Source organism: Ananas comosus, linkage group 2, assembly GCF_001540865.1.
Source record: "Ananas comosus cultivar F153 linkage group 2, ASM154086v1, whole genome shotgun sequence".
Classification (NCBI taxonomy): Eukaryota; Viridiplantae; Streptophyta; class Magnoliopsida; order Poales; family Bromeliaceae; genus Ananas; species Ananas comosus.
The window spans coordinates 15,940,738-15,960,435 of record NC_033622.1 but is presented as its reverse complement, the minus strand read 5'-3'; the positions used below and the strand labels follow the sequence as shown (position 1 = coordinate 15,960,435).

Genomic DNA, 19,698 nt, shown 5'->3' with positions numbered 1-19,698 from the left:
ATCGTCCAGCTCCAACCCCCACCTCTTGATCACTTGATCCCTTTCACATCTCACATCCTTGGCCTGCAGCGCCATGCAGGTACACCAGCACCGCCATGAACGCCACCCCGGCCCGGCGAGCCCCGCCGACAGCACGTAGTCGTGCTGCGCCCACCAGGTTGAACACGAACCCCCACGCCAAGTAGTTCACCACCGCCCTGAGGACGATCGGCGTGTTCACGTACTTTATCCCCATTTGCTTTCCGGGCACATGCAGGAGAGAATCCAGACACCGACGGGGGCGAGGAAGAAGAAATTGACCGACCGGCGTGTAGAGGCCGAGGCGGCCAAACATGCGGAGCGGCCCGACCACGCCCCAGATGACGGACGAGTTGAAGAACTCCTCGTCTGCCGGGCACGTCCAGGGGCTGCCGCCGGTGAGGCTGGACAGGTCGCAGATGCCTGCAACCGCCTCCAGGAGCCACCACGACGTGCAAAGGATGCCAGTATGGTCCCAACAAGCCGTTGATTTGAATTCGAAAAGGGAGGGAACATATATCATTGGTTACCATAAATTCCTTTTTTCAAAAAAGAGCACACTTGTTTATATATCTCTAAAAAGTTTCAAACTTTTTTATTTATCCACTTAGAAGGCTAATATAAAAAAAAAAAACTCTTTTAACGTTTTAAGTTCTGTGAAGAGCAACCGTCATTTCTGTTCTATTTTAAATATACTCTTCTACTATTACCTTTTTTTTTCATTTATTCTTAAATTATGTACAAAAGAAGCATTTAAACTTTTTACTCTTTCAAATATATTTTTATACCGTCGTCAATTTTTATAATTTGTCCTTAAATAATGGGCAAAATATTTATATTATATTTTATTGGGGTAACTAATGTATTGGGCTTTTGGATCGGCCGTGCTGGGTTTGGACATATTCAAATAGGCTCAAATTTTTTCCGGATCTAACTTTTTAAATCCGGTGCAAATCAAAAGTTATAATTTTAATGTTCAAAGACCGACCCATACATGTCCTATCGGGCCCGGACTAAAGGCCCAGGCCCAGCTCTTCCCCTACACCGACATGGCCTTTACAATAACTTTTCTTTTTTAACTTTAGCAAATAAATATTGATAGAAACAACTGTCAAAGACTTGGTACTTGGTATCTGAGATCTCAAGTTTGAATCCTAATTGATTCATATTTCTACCTAAGTTAATTTTTAAATAAAATAAATGAAGCGGGTAGCGTGCTACTTATATCTCTCAAAAAACCTTTACCCGATGAGTTTTAACATCTTTAACTAATCCTGAATCTCCTCCTATTTTGTAGGAGTAAATCAAATTCATTGAATCTGATCAGATTCAGGCTATTTATAGCTGTCACATTCAATGAATTTGTTTCCATATATTAAATAGGATCAGACATAATAGAAACTATTATTGATAGAGAAAACACATTTAAGTTAAATAATTATATATTTATGAAATTCAATGCATCTTATCTATAAAGAAAAAGGTTTTTGTCCATTACAATTAATATTTATAGGCTGTAAACAGACACGTAGGAACCTCAATAGGTATGAATATCCAAACTCCAAAATTTTATTTAAATCCGAATCTGAACAGAAGGGATTTATCCGATACTAAATCAATACAATTTTGGATACATATATGAAAAATAAAAATTTGACGGATTTAGATTTAAGTATGAATTTTATGTCTACCCGACCCGAACTTGAACCTGACCTAAAACCGTTGATTTTACGTTATATATATAATATATATAAATGTTTGATATTATATTTAAATTTTTATTTTAAAAAATTAAGATTTAATGTAGTATATTTTGAAATATACTAAAGATAAATAATTGTTTCGGATACAAATTCGGATTTGGTTTCGGGTTTTGGATTTTTTGGTTGGATTCGGATTTAGATATGAATTTTTAAAATTGTCGGATTCGAATTCAGATTTGAACTTTAGATTTGGTAGTCGGATTCGGGTTCGAATTTTTTAAAAATTCACATGAATCCGACCCGCTAACATCCCCAGTTCCCCACAGACTCCACGGCTTGCATATTGGGCTAATCATTGGGACGAAAGTAAGGCCCAATAAAATCCCAGGGCCCAACTCGGGCTACCTACATTATGTAACAGTAGGGATGTCAATGGGTACGAATACTCAAAATTTTATTCGAATCCGAATCCGAAAGCAGTGGATTTATCTTATGTTAAACGGATATGGTTTCGAATATGGCTATCAAAAGCAAAAAACTCGACGGATATGGATTTTGACTGCACTTCCGATCCAAACCCGACTCGAACCTGAATTTATTTTACATTATATATGATATGTATATAAAAATTTGATATTATATTTAAATTTATATTTTAAAAAATTACATTTAATATAATATATTTTAAAATATTAAAAGGAGAAATAATTATTAAGGATTCGGGTTTGGGTTCGGATCCGGGTTTCGGATTTTCGGCCGGATTCGAGTTTGGATATGAGTTTTTAAAATCCATTGAATTTGGATTCGGATTCAAGTTCGGAATCGAGTTTCGGGTTTGGAGTTGGGTTCGGGTCCGGATTTTTGAAAATCGGCCCGAATCCGACCCGGTGATATTCCTTTGTAGCAGGAATAGAAAGAAAATCGGGGAGGCGCGCCAAAAGGGTGTGAAGCGAGATTGGCGACTGGATCTCTCGGTTTTATCTCTAGAGCCCCGTAACAAACTACTACTCCTACTACTACTATTATTACTATCACTATAAGTCTATAACTACTAAACATAAATTTTAACAAATTCTTTTGAACAACATATCTAAGTAGAGTCGATCACAAAATTATAGATCTCATGCCCCACTATTTAAACAGGCTCTAAAGGACAAAAAAAAAGAAAAAAAAGGAAAAAAAAAGAGAAGAAAACGGAGAAAGAAGGGAGAGAAAAAACCACAAATACCACAAATAATGGGTTCCCTTCAAAATCCTCCCAACAATGAAGGTTTACCAGGTAGAATCCTTATTCTTTTTTTTTTTTTTCTTTCTTTTTTTGCGTGTAGAGTATATTATCCTTACTTTGTTGATTATTTTTCTTTGTTTTTATTTATATTTNTTTTTTTTTTTTTTTTTTTTTTTTTTACAATGTGATTGTATTTGTGCTATTATTTTTATTTTTTGATTTGATTGTCAAGATAGCTAAGATGCAGAAAACCTCTTTCGAAAATCAAAACCAAAAAAATAATTTAAAAAAATTTAAACTCAGAAGGGAACGAGATGAATTTTATAAGAAATCTGACTAAAGGCGGGGCTACAGCGTTAAGGAAGAAGGTAAAACAATTATATATTGAAAAAAAAAAAACCAATTTCAACCATTTTTTAATTGTTAATGATTTTTTAATATTTTTTATATTAAATGTCTCTTATAAAATATAAGATTGAACACTGCTCGTAGCAGTGTATACAGTGTAATTAGGGTTTTCTATAGTCTATATATATATTAGCCTTTGTAGAACGTACATGGACGAAGCATATTTGTAACTAATATTATATCTAAAAAGAGATTTAACACTTGTCTTGATATATACCTTCTCGTGTATATATATATATATCTATTGCAATTTGTATACACATACATGCATGTATTGTGATCCATATACAGCATTGCGGTTACGACCCATCACAAAATTTCTCGTCGATGAAACTATGCATGTTAATATATTAGCCGTACGTGATCGATGATGACAACCTAAAACCTCAGCAAATCCAGGTACGGAAGAGGAAGTTAACGACAACCCGATCGAGCAAGTCCGGCTCACGGTCCCGATCACCGACGACCCGAAGCAACCGGCCCTGACGTTCCGAACATGGGTCCTCGGGGTCTCGTCCTGCGTGATCTTGGCCTTCCTGAACCAGTTCTTCGGCTACCGCCAGAACCAGATTTCGATATCTCCCGTGTGTGCTCAGATCGCGGTCCTTCCGCTGGGCCGACTGATGGCCGCGACCCTCCCGACCGCACCCATCCACGTGCCGTTCACGAGCTGGTCCTTCTCGATGAACCCCGGCCCCTTCACCTTGAAGGAGCATGTGTTGATCACCATCTTCGCAAACTCGGGCTCCGGCGGTGTCTACGCAGTGAACATCATTACCATCGTAAAGGCTTTTTACCATAGGGCTATTCACCCCTTTGCTGCTCTCTTGCTATCACTCACCACACAGGTATATTAATGATCTATGTTCATCTCCAATTCTAAGTAGGCTAGGGTTTTTTTATCTCTTTCTGAAATGCAAATGTGTGGTTTTATTACTTTTTTTCCCCTTTTTTTTTTTGTCCTTCGAATATGTTAACGTGCTAATTGAAAGAAGAGAAACAGATATCATGCATGCAAGTTTAGTTCTTTCATATTGTTCTCTTATAACTTTAGTTCTAATATATGTCGATTTGACGTATGAAACTGGCTAAAGGTCAAAAGACCCGCACCGACGATTCCACCAGCAAACGAGAAGGAGGGATAAACATCACAACCGTATCTAAAAATCTGAAAAAGTAATGTCAACGTTGCAGCCGCCTAAACGGCCGCTATCAAAATCTTGGGCTACACCCTAAAGTATCGTTTGGTTCGGGGATAAGCAAAAAGTGGTTATTCTAGGGATATGTATAAATTAAGGTATAAGCGGGGATTAGATCAATTTTGCATTTGGTATTCCTAAGAATATGAAAAATAGCGTTTGGTTAGATAAGATGGAATAAGAAGGATAGTGGGTAGTTATAAATAAAAAATAATGATATTACCCTCCCATTATATTTGAATTTAAATTTTTAAATTTTAAATTTATATTTTTAATTTAAAATTTTAACTTTTAAATTTCNTTTTAATAAATTTATAAATTTTTTTATTATTAATAAATTTATAATTTTTTTTAAATTTCTACTTAAACTTAAATTTAATAAAAATAATTTATTATAATATTTAAATATAATTTATTATAAAATTTATTATAATATTTAAATATAAATAATATTATTAATATAGTACAATTAATAATTTTATAACAAAAAAATGTATTATAATATATAACATATTATATTTATATAATTTAGTTTTAATTCAATTCATAATTTTAATTAAGTTTGAAATTAAATATTGGAATAGCACTATTCCATCAAAATTGTGGAATAGCAAATCCCATGCTATTCCGGAATAGTCGGGAATAGTAAGGTTTGACCGGAATAAAATATTCCGGCCAAAAATTATTTTGTTTGGCGGAATAGCAGGAATAACTTTTGTTATCCCTGCTTATACCGCCAACCAAACGGAGCCTAAGTATTTATAGTATAGTAGTTGTTTCATATAATTTAATATAGTAATAGAGTAGAAAGTATTAAGTTCGAGTACAATCAGGTGTAAGCGGGAGTGCTGAATATAAAGTATATTAACATTGTTCTTTGATAACTTAAACTTTTGAAAAATAACAATTATTTTATATTAATTTAATATTAATTATGCAATGCAATATTTCAGATGCTGGGCTATGGTTGGGCTGGTTTGTTTAGGAAGTATCTGGTGGAGTCTCCTTACATGTGGTGGCCTGCAAATCTAGTCCAAGTCTCCCTTTTCAGGTTCATCATTTTATGTGTTAATTGTACTGATTTTTTTTAAAAAAATTTAGACACCAAAATTAATTGAATAACCAACAATTGACTCTCGTTTCATCCTTTTTCAAGAACACTGCATGATGAGGAGAAGAGACCAAAGGGAGGGCTAACAAGGCTGCAGTTCTTCATGACGGTCTTCGTGACGAGCTTCGCTTACTACGTCGTCCCGAACTACTTATTCCCTTCAATAACCGCGCTATCTTTCGTGTGCTGGATATGGAAGAATTCGATCACCGCGCAGCAGATCGGGTCTGGCCTAATGGGCCTCGGGATCGGATCCATCGGATTCGACTGGTCTACAGTATCGGGCTTCCTCGGTAGCCCCTTGGCGACACCGGCTTTCGCAATTTGTAACGTGATGGTAGGCTTTGCTCTCATTGTCTGGGTCCTGACCCCTATTGTTTACTGGAAGAACGCGTACAATGCGAAGCGTTTCCCGCTCTTCTCCTCGCATGTTTTTGACTTCGACGGCCACACTTACAACCTTTCAAGAATACTTGATGAGAAGACATTTTCATTGGACTTGCAAGGATATGAAGATTATAGTAAGATAAATCTCAGTATCTTCTTTGCTTTCTCTTATGGCCTGAGCTTCGCGACTCTCACGGCTACTCTTTCGCATGTAGCCCTATTTCATGGGAGGTAACTCATGATCAATTCATTCATTTTACACTCGCCTTATATAGTTCCTACTTTTTTTTGTAGTGGATATATTTGAAGTTAAGCTGTACTAATCTTATCATAAATTGATTCGCAATATATACAGTGATCTTCAACAACTAAAAACTACTCTATTTACGGGACAGATCGATTATTGCGCTGTGGCGGAAAACAACCGTGAGCGCGAAAGAAAAGTTTGAGGATGTACACATGAGATTGATGAATAAGTACGAAAGAGTTCCTGAATGGTGGTTTCTTCTGGTGTTGATTGCGGTCGTGGCTTTCTCCTTCGTAGCCTGCGAAGGCTTCCACCGCCAGCTGCAGCTTCCCTGGTGGGGAATCCTTCTCGCCTGCGCCACCGCCTTCATATTCACGCTGCCGATCGCCATCATATCAGCGACTACTAACCAGGTATATATATATATATATACATATCCAGTTTACATAATGAAACTCTAGCCATTTTGTGCATAATTCATCTATATATATGTTTTAGGTTTTTTTTTCTTTATGATTTATGATGATCAAAGCTAGCTCTTTTCTGTTGCAGCAACCAGGGCTAAACGTAATTACGGAGCTAATTATAGGTTACTTGTACCCTGGTAGGCCATTAGCCAATGTGGCGTTCAAGACATATGGTTACATAAGCATGGCACAAGCAGTATACTTTTTGTCAGATTTCAAAATTGGTCACTACATGAAGGTCCCCCCAAAGTCCATGTTCATTGTCCAGGTTATCCTTCTATCATTTTCCTCCTTTTGCTTTTGCTTTTGCTTTTTTTTTTTGGTTTGGGGGGTTCCTAAATGTAGTTTTCCTTTTTGTATTCTTTTGAATGCAAAAAAAATAAAAAATAAAAAATAAAAAATCCACAGCTGGTAGGTACAATAATCGCCTCCCTGGTGTACTTCGGCACGGCGTGGTGGCTGCTGACGACGGTGGAGGACATCTGCGACACGAGCCTCCTCTCGCCGTCGAGCCCGTGGACGTGCCCCGGGGACGACGTGTTCTTCAACGCGTCCATCATCTGGGGTGTCGTCGGCCCGCTCCGTATGTTCGGCCGCCTCGGCCAGTACTCCGTCCTCAACTACTTCTTCCTCATCGGATTGTTGGCCCCCGTCGCCGTCTGGATCCTCACCCGCATCTTCCCGGAGAAGAAGTGGCTGAAGCTCATCAACATGCCGGTCATCCTCGGCGCCACCGCCATGATGCCCCCCGCCCGGTCGGTGAACTACGTGTCGTGGGGCATCGTCGGGCTCGTGTTCAACGTCCTCATCTACCGGAGGTACATGTCTACATCCGTCACATATATGTAAAACATTAGCATGCAAAAAGGAAAAAAAAAATCATTCTCTGTCCGTTTAAACTTTGAAAATGAATAACTAATGATATGCCTCGCAGATACAAGGGGTGGTGGGCGCGGCACAATTACGTGTTGTCGGCGGCGCTGGACGCAGGGGTGGCGTTCATGGCGGTGCTCATGTACTTCACGCTGCAGATCAAGGATATCGACGGGATCAACTGGTGGGGGGTGGATTTGGACGATCACTGCCCGTTGGCTCACTGTCCCACGGCAAAGGGCGTGGTGGTTGATGGTTGCCCAGATCTTTGAGATCGTCGACAATATATATATATATATATATATATGGTGATAATAAGTATTTATTGAAAGAATTTCGAGAGATTCAAAATGTTCTTTCATTTACTAAACTGGGTTCTATAAATTCAAACATTAATTTTATGTGCAACTTAATCTGCCGCATCTGCACCGTGCGAGTGAGACCCATTTTAGTTGGGTCATATATATATGGACCCATAATAATGTAGTGTTTGCTTCGTTGTTTGGCACTCGGGTCATGCTTAATAGTTGGCCGTTTGGTCATGCAACATGACCCCCAACATTTACACGTCAAAGTGTGTTATGTTTTGACTAGATTTTCTATTATAGGTCCGGATCTTCTTATCATTTCTCTCTGATTCTGAAATAGTTTGATGGTGAACTAAACTACAGTGTGCTAGGCATTAAGTATTCCAAAGAGTTTGATTTTTGTTTATGATTTATTTTATGAAACTCTTTTTAGTCTAGTTTAATTTTCTTTTTTAAAGAATAAATATTGCAGGAGTCTCATGTTGATTTTGATTAATAGTTAATGTTTTTAATTAAGATATGGGCAAAAATGATTTTTTTTTGTGGTTTTTAGATGAATTGTTGTCGTTGTGGCTGTTCTGTGATAACTTTTTCTAATTTAGAAAAAGCAATATTCTAATTACTGATGCCTATAATTATTTCACTTACAAATGTCTACAAATGTTTGGTAGATGACAAATTTTATAAATTCTTTTAATAATCAACGCGTAAATCAGATTCTAAGGTTCGAAAGCAAAAAATCTTAAATTTTATTTTATTTTTTCTACAGAAAACAAAATGTATTGAGAAGATTTAAATTTTGCACTTGTAATAAGTCGCTGAATCTCTATTTTATTAAATAGCACTATATACTCTTTTTCTGCAGGTGAATCAAATAAGCCCTTGCAGGACCTGGCTGAAACTATTGCCATTAAAAAGTTTGGTCTCCCAGAGTGCCTCCACAAGCTGTCATGGGCATGGCACATGCCCTCTACAGGAAAAAAAAAAAAAAAAAAAAAAAAAAAAAAAAAAAAAAAAAAAAAAAAAAAAAAAAACTAGCACATTTCTAAGAGGGGGCTAGCTCCATGTGCTACAGCCCTTATTATTTGTCTTATTGATTGGCTTAATCAAAATGATTTGTTAAAATTGGAACCACCTCATTAGATCTTGCTTGATTTGTTCTATAAAAAAAAAGGCCTGATAGAAATAGTACCCTCCACACAGTTGTTTTTAATAAGTAGATATTCACCTGCAGATTCGTTTTGGGTATCGCATTAACAAGTCTTACCGGCCAGCTTAGAGAATCGAAATCGCGAGAGAAAAAAGAAATGGAGATTCCGTAACAAAATCGTGGCCGTGAAGGAGCAATCGATGGAAAGAAACTTGTTTTATAAAAATACCTTGAAGGTTCTGCCACGAATACGTAAAATTTCTCTCCCGCATATATTCGAACTACGCATGTTTAAAGAATTAAAGATATCTGCACTAAGCTAATTTTGGCTGACATAAATAAAATCAATAAATAATATTATAATATGAGACCCTCTGCATTTATCTTTACATTTCCTTTATTAGAAAAGCTTTTTTTTTTTCTCCAGAATCTTCAAATATTATTGCTATAAAAAGGTTTTGGACTCTACTGATAAATTCACTATTATGTGAGAAGATGAGGATCTTCCCAGAATTGGGTCCCCTCCCTTGGGAGCCTCCAGACTTGATGTGCTAGCAAACTACAAAAGAGACCTACATGCTCCCAAGAGGGAGGGCAGCTCCCTGCAAGTGCAGGGGCTCTCCAGCCATTCCCACCGTTCAAATCCATCAAACAGAAAACATGTCAATCACCAGTCCTGACAACTCCTCCCCTTTGCCATTTGCTCATTTTTCTTTTTTCTTTCTTTTTGTTTTTTTGAATGATGATAGCCAAGTGCTCACTCTTGTTCTGTTTGGATCGGTTTCTGCTTCTTCACCGTCTTTCCTTTCGATCAAGTAGATTATTTCGATCTAATCTTTTGAAGTGTAGTGATGGTTCGTAATCGTAGTATATAGTATAACACTCTCCTAAAGTGTAAACAATTCATTTGTTTAACGAGTCTAAACAAACACTGACCGTCCCTAAAATAAGTGGCAAAGAATTTTGTGGTTGGTATTCAAGGTCTCAAGTTCTAATCTTAATTGATTCACATTTTCAGTTAAATTTATTTCTAAATAAAATAAACGAAACGGATAGCGTGTTACCTATCTCTCTCAAAAAAAAAAAAAAAAAAAAAAACATACAACAACAACGAATAATAGTTCTAAACAGGCCTTCTCTTTATTTTTTGTTACGCCTAATTTTCATCAAGAGAGCTATTTAAATATTTATAATCACTAACAGTTAAAGGACAATTTTTATCTATTTGAATGCGATAATCTTAGTGTTTTTTTTTCGCCCTTATTTTTTCTCGATGCACATGTAACCAATCAATTAAATTTTAAAATATTTAACATTATACAGTAGTTTCTACAGATTTTAAGTTATTTTCTTAGCTTCAAATACAGTTTCTAAATCTGACGGTGGGATGTATAAGATACGAATTTGAAAAGATTTACAAAATTCCGCGATTCCAAAGCTATTGACCGAATCTGATGTAGAATCAACAGCAGCAACAACCAAAAAAAAAAAAAAAAAAAAAGGGAATCAAAACTCAAATCCAAAACTCCATAGACCTTGTAGACCTTACGAGGTGCTTGATTTCTTTTAAAAACAAATTTTCTAGATTTTTTTTTTTTCAGATTTCACATAAGTGTTTTTATTTTTTTTCCAAACCAGAAAAAAAATGAAAACTAGGGAAATAATTAGTAGTTATTTTTACAATTTTTTTGAAAAACTAAACACCCCTTTAGCTTTAATTACAAATTAAAACACCGTAAGCTAATTAATGCTTGAAGCAAAATTCAAAATCGCTGGGCATCATCAATCAACGCCTTCAAATTAGGCTCTCTTATTTTATTCAGCATCATCTTTTAAAGATTAGTATGAACCTCTACCTAGATACGCTAAACAAATTGCATCGTTAAACTCGCATTGGGAGCTGTGATTAGTGTTAATTATCTCTTAATCCAATTTGCATGGGGGCTTGGAAAGGAGACAGAGTGATCGAAAGGGGCGAGGGATGTTCTCGTCATTTTCAATGCATTATTATTATTATAATTCATTAATTTTTTGATGGAAAAACAATAATATTAATTAATGGATTTGGTATTTATTCTAATTAAAATAGAAATAAATGATTTTTTCCTTTCGTTTTATTTTTTTTTTTTCTAGTGTACTGAAAATAACTTTTAGTCGAAAAAGGCTTTTATTTTTGGCCTCAATGTTGATCGCCTCCTTTTATACAAACCTACTAAAATTCGTTAATTTCTACTAGCGCTATTTATTTGTTTGTATGCGACGAATTGCAAATTATTTTGAGTAAGCTATAAATCTTTTAAAATTTTGATTTTATTTTTCAATCTTTTAATTTATTTAATTTGAATCAGCTAATAAATTTAAAATTTAAATATAAGAATAAAAATTTTAAATGATTAGATAGCTATACAGATTTAAACTAAGTTTAGATAAATTCTATATAAGTTTTTACTTTGAAAAAAGAAAAACTTTAAATATCACCTTTGTGGTTTCACACTTTCTCACTTTAGTACACTATGGTTTAAAGTATATCAATTTAGTACTCCGTAATTTTATTTTTCTCTTTTTATTATTTATTATACTAATTTTTTTTTATTAAATCAATGGCAAAGTTAAAGCTAAAGAGTACTAAGGCTTAGTTTGGTATTGAGACCTATCTGACCCTATTAGATAAAATAGAATTGAAGAAAAAAGCATATAGGGATATGCTTCTGCGTTCTCCGGTGGGACCGCAGAAAATATATTGTAACCGACTCATCGCGATATGCGGAACGCAATATTAGGTACGGAAACAAACATGGCATTTTTCCAACGTACTTTTTGACCGCACGTAATGCAATCTCCCCGTAATCCCAAACGAAACCTAAAGTGAATATTCGTAGAGTATCTAAAATATTTTATATATAATTTAACGAAATATTAACGGAGAAGCTGACGAAGAGAAAAAAAAATCACAAGCTACTAATTTGATTTTACCCTAAAGGAAAAAAANAAGAAAAAAATCACAAGCTACTAATTTGAATTTACCCTAAAGGAAAAAAAAAAAATTGTGGGGGGAGTGCACCTAAGATGTTGGGGATTGTGGGGGTTAGAGTTAAAACTTGAGAGGCATTGAGATTTGAGACAAGTGAGAGAGGGGGGTGGGCTGAGCGAACCCCATCGACAAAGCCTCTCAGCCTTTGGGATATGGACAAAATTAAAATATAAAAAAATAATAATATTTGTGAAAAAATAAAAAATAAAAAAAATAAAAAGCTCACCTTTTTGCTTTGACCCATCTCTTCTTTACATGCACTTGTGCTCCCCGTATACAAATAAAACTCAAATCCAACGCAGGCACCCACAAACCCAACACACCTTTCGCTTAAAAAACCCATCTTTTTTTTTGCTTTTGGTTCATCTCCCCTCCTCTCTCTCCTTCCCCACTTTCCCCCCTCCTTTTCCTCTTCTTCTTTGTGGATGCTTAGGAGTGTTGGGTGCGTAGAGAAGTGTCCCACATCAACAAAAGCAAAGGTACTTGTTTGGGCTTTTCTCCTCTGTTCATTTTTTTCTTGTCTTTTTTTTTTTTTTTCAATCTTTTGTTCTTGCTTTTCTTTTCTTTTTTCCTGACATTGTTGGATCTGAGTTAGGTTTCGTGGGCATTGAGTTCTTAGGTCTTATGTGGTAGATTTCATGGTGGTATCAACTTACCCTGGGTTGCGGCATTGCTCTTTTTGTTACCCGTCTTTTTCTATTGTAGGCCGAGTGTCGGAATAAAAAAAGAAGAAAAGAGGGTCTTTTTCTTGCTATTTGGTTCTTCTTCTTATTCTGTGGTGAGTGGGTGTGAACCCTGGTCCCTGATTTATGTGTTGCCCATCTTTTCAATCTATTTTTTTTTATTTTTTATGTTATTTTTTTTTCTTTTTTTGGCTGTTGGAGTGATTTGGCTTTGGCATCTTGCTATTTGCTACAGAAGAGGCCCCTTAATTTTAGGTGGGTAATGGTCCACCTACCTCTATCTTGTGGAAAGATTGTTTCTTGATGTGTTTTTATATGACATTTTCTTTTTATCTTTTTCTTTTTCTTTTTTTCCTTCTTTGGGTGGTTGGGTTTCTTCATGATGGATCTATCTAAACATGATAATTGTTAATTACTAGAACTACTACATGTGCTCTCTTCTTAAGATTCTGGATTAATTTACTGGGTTTAGGTCTTTTCTATTTATTTTGTTAATAGTTGGTAGAAGAATCACACATCTGTATTTTTGTACCTTCACTTTCTTTATTTTTCTACACTTCACCTCTGCCCTGTAAGCATGAGCATTAACTTGTTTCACTTTTTTATTTCTCCTTAATCACAATAGGATCAAATCTTTTTTTCTTTTTCTTTTTTTTTTGCCCCCTTTATTCTCTCTTTTACATGCTAATATATATGTGAACATCTTTATCTGATGGCAGAAACACCTTCTGGCTTAAGAATTGATGATGGATCCAATCATTTCGTCAGTGAGATTTTACATGAGGAACACAATGTGGAGTGGCTCAATCTGCTAAAATCAAATTAATGGTTTCAGAGGCGAAGTAGTAGTTTTACTCTTTTGTTGTTTTTGTGTGAATAAACCACAACAAGTGTATTGGAAGAGTGAGATATCATGAAGGGATCTGCTGACTCGATCCAGGACAAGATTCCTTCAAAGACGCTTCTTCCGTCACAGCCTAATGACGTGCGTTCTTCTGGCGGTTCGAATGTGCCGGCGCAACAAATAGATTCCATGGAATCAAAGAAGACCCTCAGCTTGGAGGGTAATGAAGGCGAAGAGAAGAAAACTGATGAGACGAGCAGCACGAATAGCAGTTTTAGGACCGCTAAAGTTAGCGATGGGACTACCAGTCTCGTAAAGCTCAATGAAAGTGCTAAGACAAGCGGGCGATCCGAATTCGCTGAAAGCGGAAAGAGTAGCATGTGCAGGCCCAGCACAAGCAGCGACCTTAGCGATGAGAGCTCGTGTAGCAGCATGAGCAGCAGCATCACCAAGCCTCATAAGGCGAACGATTCAAGGTGGGAAGCGATTCAAATGGTCCGAGCTAGAGACGGGTCCTTGGGCTTGAGCCATTTCAGGCTGCTAAAGAAGCTCGGCTGTGGTGATATTGGTAGCGTTTATTTGTCGGAATTGAGCGGAACAAAGAATTACTTTGCGATGAAGGTTATGGATAAGGCCTCGCTGGCGAGTAGAAAGAAGCTGCTTAGGGCTCAGACCGAGAGGGAGATATTACAGTCGTTGGATCATCCGTTTCTTCCGATGTTGTATACCCACTTTGAGACTGATAAGTTCTCGTGTTTGGTGATGGAGTTCTGTCCAGGGGGAGATTTACACACTCTTCGACAGAGGCAGCCTGGGAAATATTTCTCGGAACAAGCCGTCAAGTATGTCCTTTTCTATTTTCTCCTATCAAGAATCAACTTTTGTCTTTATGTTACTTATTACGTGGTCTCATGCCTAAATAGTTTTATGCAGATTTTATTATAACTTTTATATGAAAACTTTATTGTTTACCTAATAATTTGTGGCTCCACATTAATGATGCATGTAAATCAAATTAATAGATGGCTAGTAGCTTTACTGCTAGAAGGTTTCCAATAGTAGAGTTAGCATGGAATTTCCTGAGTAGCCATGAAAGACAACATTCATATCTGACCAAGCTGTCTTTACCTGCTTCAGAACGCGACTTTTGTTGTAAGTTTGCATTTTGTCAAAGGTGACATACTGTTAATTCGCACCGTGATAAGCACATAGATGTACAGTTAGCGTGAAGTTAGCGAGTAGTTTACGGTTTTACTGTCTTATGATCCTCTGGGTGCATGCTCATGATAAAAGATAAAATAAGGAGATAATAATGCAGACATAGGCTATGTACTCTTCTTGCTTTCTTCTCTTTCTGTCTTGTTGAAATAAATGCTTTGTGTTTGGACTCAGTTATGGTGTTTTGTTGCCTTGTGATTAGTCACTTGTTTGTCTTGTTTGTTGTCGACAGTTACCAATATACTCGTCACTCATTACTGAGAATGCAATTTTGATCAATTAATCCTTTACTCATTATTAAGAAGCTGAACTTTGTTCCATTTTTATGTCTGTTGTGTTGGTTTTTGTTGCCATATACCCTAAAGCCAACTTTGGGTAAACTTGCTAGAATTTAACAAGCTGAATTGAACTTATATTTCTGGCTTATCAATGTGATTTAGAAGAAAATTCTGCGACTCTCTGCTGAGCAAGCAACCGCGTATAAACTGGTGGCCATTTTTTCAATTTTTAGGATTTTGTACAGGTGCTTATTAAGATGCCTTCCTAGAGAGAAAGGTGATAATGTTTGCTCTATGAAAAGCTTCCTCTAATTCCATTTATTAGAAAATTCGTTAGGCAGGTTCAAGTTTCACACTCACATGCACAACTTACTCATAAAAGATATCGATAGTTTAAGAGTACTTAAATCTATTAAGAGCATTAGATCTGATGATTAGCATTGAAGGTATATAAGTTAACTAACCTCTGTGCAACAATTTTTGGCTGTTTGCATTATTGCATATGATGATTTAACAGGTTTCTTTTTGTTTCTCAAATTGCAGGTTCTATGTTGCTGAGGTTCTTCTCGCATTGGAATACCTACACATGCTCGGGATCATATACCGCGACCTAAAGCCAGAAAACGTACTCGTCCGAGAGGATGGCCACATAATGCTGTCCGACTTCGACCTCTCCCTTCGTTGCACGTACAGCCCGACTCTAGTCAGATCATCAAACCCTGACTCCGACCCACTCCGGAAGAACAACCAAGCATACTGTGTGCAGCCTGCCTGCATCGAACCATCCTGCATTCAACCCTCATGTATTGCTCCCACCACATGCTTCGGCCCGCGTCTCTTCTCCTCCAAGCCCAAGAAGGATCGGAAGCCCAAGCCTGAGATCGTCCACCAGGTCAGCCCGTTACCCGAGCTCATAGCCGAGCCCACCGAGGCCCGCTCCATGTCCTTTGTTGGCACCCATGAATACTTGGCTCCGGAGATTATCAAAGGCGAGGGCCATGGGAGTGCTGTGGACTGGTGGACCTTCGGAATTTTCTTGTATGAGCTATTATTCGGGAAGACTCCCTTTAAAGGGTCGGGTAATAGAGCTACACTTTTTAATGTTGTGGGTCAGCCCTTACGGTTTCCTGAGAGCCCGATTGTGAGCTTTTCCGCGAGAGATTTGATACGGGGGTTGCTCGTGAAGGAGCCGCAGAACAGGCTTGCATATAAGCGTGGAGCTACTGAGATAAAGCAGCATCCTTTCTTCGAGGGTGTGAATTGGGCCTTGATTCGGTGCGCGACCCCTCCGGAGATCCCAAAGCCTGTAGACTATGACCGCCCGATGAGGCCCCCGCCATCTGCGAACGAGAAGGTTGCCCACAATACTAATCAGAAAGGTTCGGATAATTATCTAGAATTTGATTTCTTTTAGATTCTCTCGTTCTCTTTTCGAGTGTATGTCCGTGGCAGAGCCATTTTCTGTTGTATATTGTTTGCTCTGTCAAGCAGCTTCTATCGTTTTCAAAGCGAACTGCTTAAGCTCTAATTTGTATTCTTCCCATGGATTTTGCAAATTTTAAATGCTCTCTAGTATTCTCGCCAGATGACACCGTTTGGTGCTTCATTTCCCCGCTAATTTCAATTATTGCAAGAAAATGTAGTCAGCCATGCAAAATTCATAGTTTCATCAATCGCCGCAAGTGAGAAAAATATCAGTAATTACAGTTTCAACTGCTGTCAGAGTGTAATTTCTCTGTATGTTCTCTATGCACAATCGAAAAGAAATTCCACAAACATCACTTCAAAATGAGAGAATTGGAAGATGATGATTTACATGATGATCACTTCGATGATTTGCCCGAACAGCATCGTAAGAAAATTGAATCCTTGCTTCTGTTTTTCTGTTCTTTATCTTTATTCTTGGCATCTGTGTTGTTGTCATGAGATGGCGAAGATAACGGCGATTTGTTGCTTTCTTTGTTCTTGTTAATCATAGTATTGGAAGGTGGCGAGGGCGGCGGCGTCCCGTCGGTGGCATCGACTTCTTTACCTTCGCATATGATCTTTAATTCACAATAGTGTGGTGCATTCTTGTGTATCTGTTCTGCTTTTGTGTTTCCCCTTCTCCACCTCCTGCAATTCTGAGCTTGTCAAAACTTGTACTGCTCTTTCAAAATCATGAACACAAGTGTTCCAAAACACATCGCATACTTTAAATTAGACTTTGCTGTTCCCACAACCAGCATTTGGATGCGAAGCACCGGGATTAGCTCGATAATGGCGTTTACGATTTGATCGCTCTCGATGAGGAAGATGTCGACCTGCGCCTGCACGTCGTAGACAATGTACGAGATAAACCAAAGACGCAGCGGAATCGATTCTGAAAACGAGGAAGAGCCGCAGATTACCTTGGAAGTATGGCAGAGGTTTAGAAATTTCTGCAGCATTTCGCGCCGCTTCGCTCTCTCTTGGTTCATGTAGGATTCAACCTGTTCGCGGCTTAATTGACTCTTTGGCATCATTCCTACTACATTGCACATTACACAGTGAAATATCTCAGTTAACAGTAGCAGATAATTTATATAAGTTCCTTTTTCCCTATGAAATTATTTATGAGTTTCTCACGCGACATTGCGCAAAATAAACATGCCCTCGGTGTAAGAGAGAACATTATTGCAACAACTATAAAGTCTCACCACTCTTTACCTAAAATAAACGAAGCGGGTAGCGCGCTATCTATTTCTCAAAAAAAAAAAAAAATAATGACAACCAAATAATTTCTGTAATGCGCATAAGTTTGTTTACATTGTTGCTAAAATGACCCCACTGAAGCATTTTACAAGTCATGAATGTAACTAAGGAAATTGAAAAGGACAAGCAATCGCAATCGCGTGGCATCGAGGAGAACGCCGTTCTTAGTTACTTTCATTTCTTGTAATTTTCCAAATAATCAAAGATTCTTGCATGCTAGAGGGGCAAACATTTGCGTGTTTTTCCACAAAATAGGACCCACTGTAACCTTTTCGCCAATACTTTGAACCAAAAATTGTAACTTGTTAGTTCTAAGATGACTATTTTGATATTATCTGTCACTCTACAGTAAATATTTTAGTCGTTTCACCTTACAGCGTGTGGAAGAGAGCTATTCCTTACATCATTAAAATCTTTAATTGTGTGGCCCTCTTTTGTTTTGATTCATTGATGTTTCATTTTAATGGAGAGAAAAAAAAAAAGAAAAAAAGAAACAAAATAATTTTTTTGTCTGTTTTTGGATCAAGGGAAGATTAAAAAAAAATCTCCCTTCTTTTATCTCCTTTCCTCTTCACTTTTGGAGAGAAAAAAATTGATTTTCTCTTCGTTAAAATTACTTTTCTTTTTTTTTTTTCTAACTTTCTTCTCCTTTCTCTTCTTTTCTCTTCGTCCAAATGGAGTGGTGTCGAATATTTGGCACAGAAACAAATTTGCTAGAGAAAAAAGAAGTTTAAGAGATCATAAAACTCTGGATTAAATTCGAGAAAAATTTTATGATCTTATTTATTGGGACAATTTGTTACCGACGAGTATATATTATTTGAACAAAAATATTTAAAGGCAAACAAAAATCTCACATATTTCACCTTTCATTGTTTCGAGATTTAAAATTTATCGTAAAGAACTAATCTTTTGGTACTCGAGAATGTCTATTTTCAAATATTACATGCTTTTCAATATATTTCTTGCAATTGAATTAATTTATCCACGAATTAATTACTGATCAACATAAACGAATGATAGCAAAATTTTCAAGGAAAACTAATCAAAAACAACCTTTCATCTTAAAGTAAACATAAAGAAATATATGTATAGAGAACTTACATGGAGTGGGAATATGATGCACAACGGGAAAGACGTGCACGAGATAGACGAAGCTCGTCGGCTTCGCGACGTTCTTCAACGCCCACGACAGCGCATCCATGCTCGAGGCGCTCTTCCCGATCGCGACGTACACATCGTCGTCGTCGCTGCCGACGCCCGCAGCTTTCGCGGAGATCGACGTCGGATGTCGCGGCGGCCCCGCGACTGCCGCCTCATCCCCCACCTCCTCTATCTCCCACATGCTACTGCTCGCGGCGCCGTCGCCGTTTCCTGCTGTTTGATGATCTCCTGGGCCTTCATGGGATGGTTCCATTTTGATTTTTTCTTTTTTTTTGGTGTACTTTTTTTTTTTTTTAGATAGAGAGGATGGTTAGGATAAGAAACAGTGCATATTAATGAGATGGAAAAATAAAAATCTGTATAAGATATGAGTATCTGTCTTATATATTTGACCTTTTTTTAAGAGTATCTTGCATATCTTTCTACAACGTACGTAGCTCTCATAATACTAATTAATTTCTCCTCTCTAGAATAAAAGGAACCATTATCGGTACAGTTTGTGAAAACACAGTTGATCTTCGATCGATTTTTTAATCTTTTTTCTTAATAATCCTTGGATATTCGAATTTGTTAATATTATATGGTAATAGCCCTTGAGTTTTATATGATGTTATTAACTTAAATATTCATCCTCCAACATGTGCACTT

At 37.1% G+C, this 19,698-nt stretch overlaps 3 protein-coding genes across 3 annotated transcripts; 2 read left to right on the top strand and 1 right to left on the bottom strand.

Annotated features, from left to right (window-relative positions):
* Positions 2,933–7,917, top strand: LOC109706666 (oligopeptide transporter 1-like). The gene is made up of 8 exons (XM_020227609.1): positions 2,933–3,000; positions 3,757–4,205; positions 5,510–5,607; positions 5,713–6,285; positions 6,450–6,714; positions 6,854–7,036; positions 7,177–7,586; positions 7,703–7,917. The coding sequence occupies exons 1-8, from the start codon at positions 2,958–2,960 to the stop codon at positions 7,911–7,913; spliced, it is 2,232 nt and encodes a 743-aa protein (XP_020083198.1). The 5' UTR covers positions 2,933–2,957; the 3' UTR covers positions 7,914–7,917.
* Positions 12,481–16,737, top strand: LOC109706800 (serine/threonine-protein kinase D6PKL2). Its single transcript, XM_020227799.1, has 3 exons — positions 12,481–12,609; positions 13,533–14,499; positions 15,697–16,737. The coding sequence occupies exons 2-3, from the start codon at positions 13,727–13,729 to the stop codon at positions 16,565–16,567; spliced, it is 1,644 nt and encodes a 547-aa protein (XP_020083388.1). The 5' UTR covers positions 12,481–12,609; positions 13,533–13,726; the 3' UTR covers positions 16,568–16,737.
* On the bottom strand, positions 16,804–19,551 carry LOC109706801 (U-box domain-containing protein 54). The gene is made up of 4 exons (XM_020227800.1): positions 18,991–19,551; positions 17,544–17,662; positions 17,347–17,462; positions 16,804–17,268 (listed from the first exon to the last, which is right to left on the bottom strand). Exons 1-4 carry the CDS (start codon positions 19,301–19,303, stop codon positions 16,977–16,979), a joined length of 840 nt encoding a protein of 279 aa, XP_020083389.1. The 5' UTR covers positions 19,304–19,551; the 3' UTR covers positions 16,804–16,976.